Source organism: Stegodyphus dumicola, chromosome 2, assembly GCF_044657685.1.
Source record: "Stegodyphus dumicola isolate Sdum_Otavi_A_Nest chromosome 2, ASM4465768v1".
NCBI classification, from domain to species: Eukaryota; Metazoa; Arthropoda; class Arachnida; order Araneae; family Eresidae; genus Stegodyphus; species Stegodyphus dumicola.
In genome coordinates this window covers 11,578,186-11,580,671 of record NC_140769.1, presented here as the reverse complement: position 1 = coordinate 11,580,671, position 2,486 = coordinate 11,578,186, and the positions used below count along the sequence as shown (strand labels likewise).

Below are 2,486 nucleotides of genomic sequence, written 5' to 3'. Positions count from 1 at the left end.
AATTCGGTTTGCTTCTATGTATCTGGGTAAGAAAGAGTTTTCATAATTAATTGAAATAAAAATAAAAGACCAAAACTGATTTCATGTACTTGCTGATATAAAACATAAGCAACATACATTGCCAACATAATCCAATTACACAACAACTGAGCAAGAATCAGCAGCTTCGTCCATGTCATTAAAGTGAGCAGCAAAGTTTATTTAAGTTTTAATTAATAAGATTACCCAAACTCTAATAGCCTTGAATTATTAAAAACATAACTTTTCTTAATTAATTGATTAATACCAATAATAAAATTAAATGAATTTTATTCAATTATAGCTTAAAAATGTTAGTCTACTAATAGTAATGGGATCTGCAGAATATTCCAATTAATAAAAGTCCCCACTTGAAAAAAGGTCCGAGATATGCTGCCTTAGAATGATGACTAGAGTAGCATGTGAATACTCCCATAAATACCTTAATGGCATCCATACACGAGCTCAAAAAGGTTAATAAACTTTATTCCTGTTTAAGTACACTTGTTTAATTTGAAGCCAAAGGTAAGGTAATTTGTGACATCTTATCTGCATGAGTTTCCATGTGTTTTTTTAGTTGCCATTTCCGTAAAAATGCTTTGCTGCATGTACCACACACATGGGTTTTCACACCAGAATGAATTGCGACATGCCTAGTCAAATCCCTCTTCTCAGAAAAACTCATGTTACACATATTACACACATGAGGTTTCTCCCCTGTGTGCAAACGAATGTGCTGCCTCAAATTAGATTTGAGAGCAAATGCTTTATTACATACCTCGCACACATAAGATTTCTCCCCTGTGTGCGTGCGAAGGTGCATCATTAAATCACTTTTCCCAGCAAATGCCCTTCCGCATACCTCACATGCATGTGGTTTCTCCCCTGTGTGTGTAAGTATGTGTCTGTTTAAGTCACTCTTGCCTGCAAATGATCGATGACATACATCACATGCATGAGGTTTTTCACCTGTGTGAACAAGTATATGTTTCTTTAAATTACTTTTTAATGCAAAAGCCTTGCCACATATATCACACGCATGAGATTTCTCCCCTGTGTGAGTCAGACGGTGATGAACTAAATCTCTGTGCTTCACAAATGCTTTGCAACATATTTCACACATAAATGGTTTCTCACCGGTATGAACTCGTATATGCATTTTTAAATCACTCTTGCTTCTAAATGACTTGTCACATGTACTACATTTATGAGGTCTTTCATCTGTATGTATGCGAATGTGCTTCACTAAATTACTCTTCAGTGAAAATGATTTGTTGCATGTTTCACAAACAGAAGGTTTCTTATCTGCATGCTTACGTGTATGTGACATGAAATGAAGTTTATCACGATATGTCTTGAAACATAAGCTACAAGTGTATGGTTTGATATCTGTGTGGGTACGCATATGTATATTTAAATATTGCTTTGCACTACAAGTCTTCTGGCATATGTCACAAGTATAAGGCTTCTTTTCAGCACAAAAAGGTACATCATTTTTGCTTTCGGTTGACATGCTACATGTATCACACATATATGGTTTTTGAGTCGGCTGAATATCAAGACACTTCTGACACATATTGCATACAAGAGACTTCATTTCCGTAAGAATACTTCCATCACTTCTTAAATCTTGGTTTGGTAAAGACATGTTAGAAGTTGCAGATATGGCTAGATTTTGAATCATAGATACATCAACACATTTCATTAGATGTCTTGCTACAGTTACAAGAAATTGCAACACTGGCCCAAAGAATGTATTCAATTAATCTCATATTCCATATTCAATTGACAAATACACAAAGCACAAACAGAGCTCTTTGTTTATTCTGGAGAATTAATTTTTAATAAATCTGAAGCAAACGGTATATTAAATATGTTAGCTTCTTCTCAGGATAGAAATAAATTATCTACGAATACGAATATAGCACATTATTGCTCGTCTATTGCCCACCCTGATAACAAAAGATTACAGCTCAGATGAAGTTTAGGCCTACAGCGTTTTACGTTGAATGTTTCTTGAAAGTTCATCTTGCTTATGAAAGCTTGGATACGTAATAAATTATCTAAAGATTTACAACTTCTTTAGTAAACAAACAAAGTAAACAGTTGTCCAGTTTTGCACACGCTAAGTCTTTCTGCCCCTAGGTCGAAATGTGAAGTTTCCTCAGTAGAACGGTGCTGGATGCCTAGGCTAAAAGCCTGAAGATAACAGGAGTAACCTAATAATTAAATACATAATAAGAGGTAGCTTGACAAGCAATTTTTTTAAATAAGAATTTTAAAGGTGTTAAATAATTTCTCAATTTTTAAATGTATCTAAAATATTACGCATGATTAAAATCTGGGAGCACAGCCGTCGAGCTGGTACTGAAAAGAATAAGTTAGTAGCATGTTATGTATAAGTGTGGAGTGATGGCACTTCGACACCATTAGTAGCAAAACAATGTAGTGTGCAGCAGAAAATTACA

General features: G+C 34.5%; 1 protein-coding gene across 1 annotated transcript; it reads right to left on the bottom strand.

Moving 5' to 3' along the window:
• Positions 1 to 292: 292 nt before the first annotated feature.
• On the bottom strand, positions 293 to 2,154 carry LOC118205633 (uncharacterized). Its single transcript, XM_035377920.2, has one exon. The coding sequence runs from the start codon at positions 1,721 to 1,723 to the stop codon at positions 527 to 529; it is 1,197 nt and encodes a 398-aa protein (XP_035233811.1). The 5' UTR covers positions 1,724 to 2,154; the 3' UTR covers positions 293 to 526.
• Positions 2,155 to 2,486: the final 332 nt, after the last annotated feature.

What these genes read in the sequence shown, in the direction of transcription:
- LOC118205633 (XM_035377920.2), bottom strand. Translation starts at nt 1,723, where the DNA reads ATGAAATGTGTTGATGTATCTATGATTCAAAATCTAGCCATATCTGCA.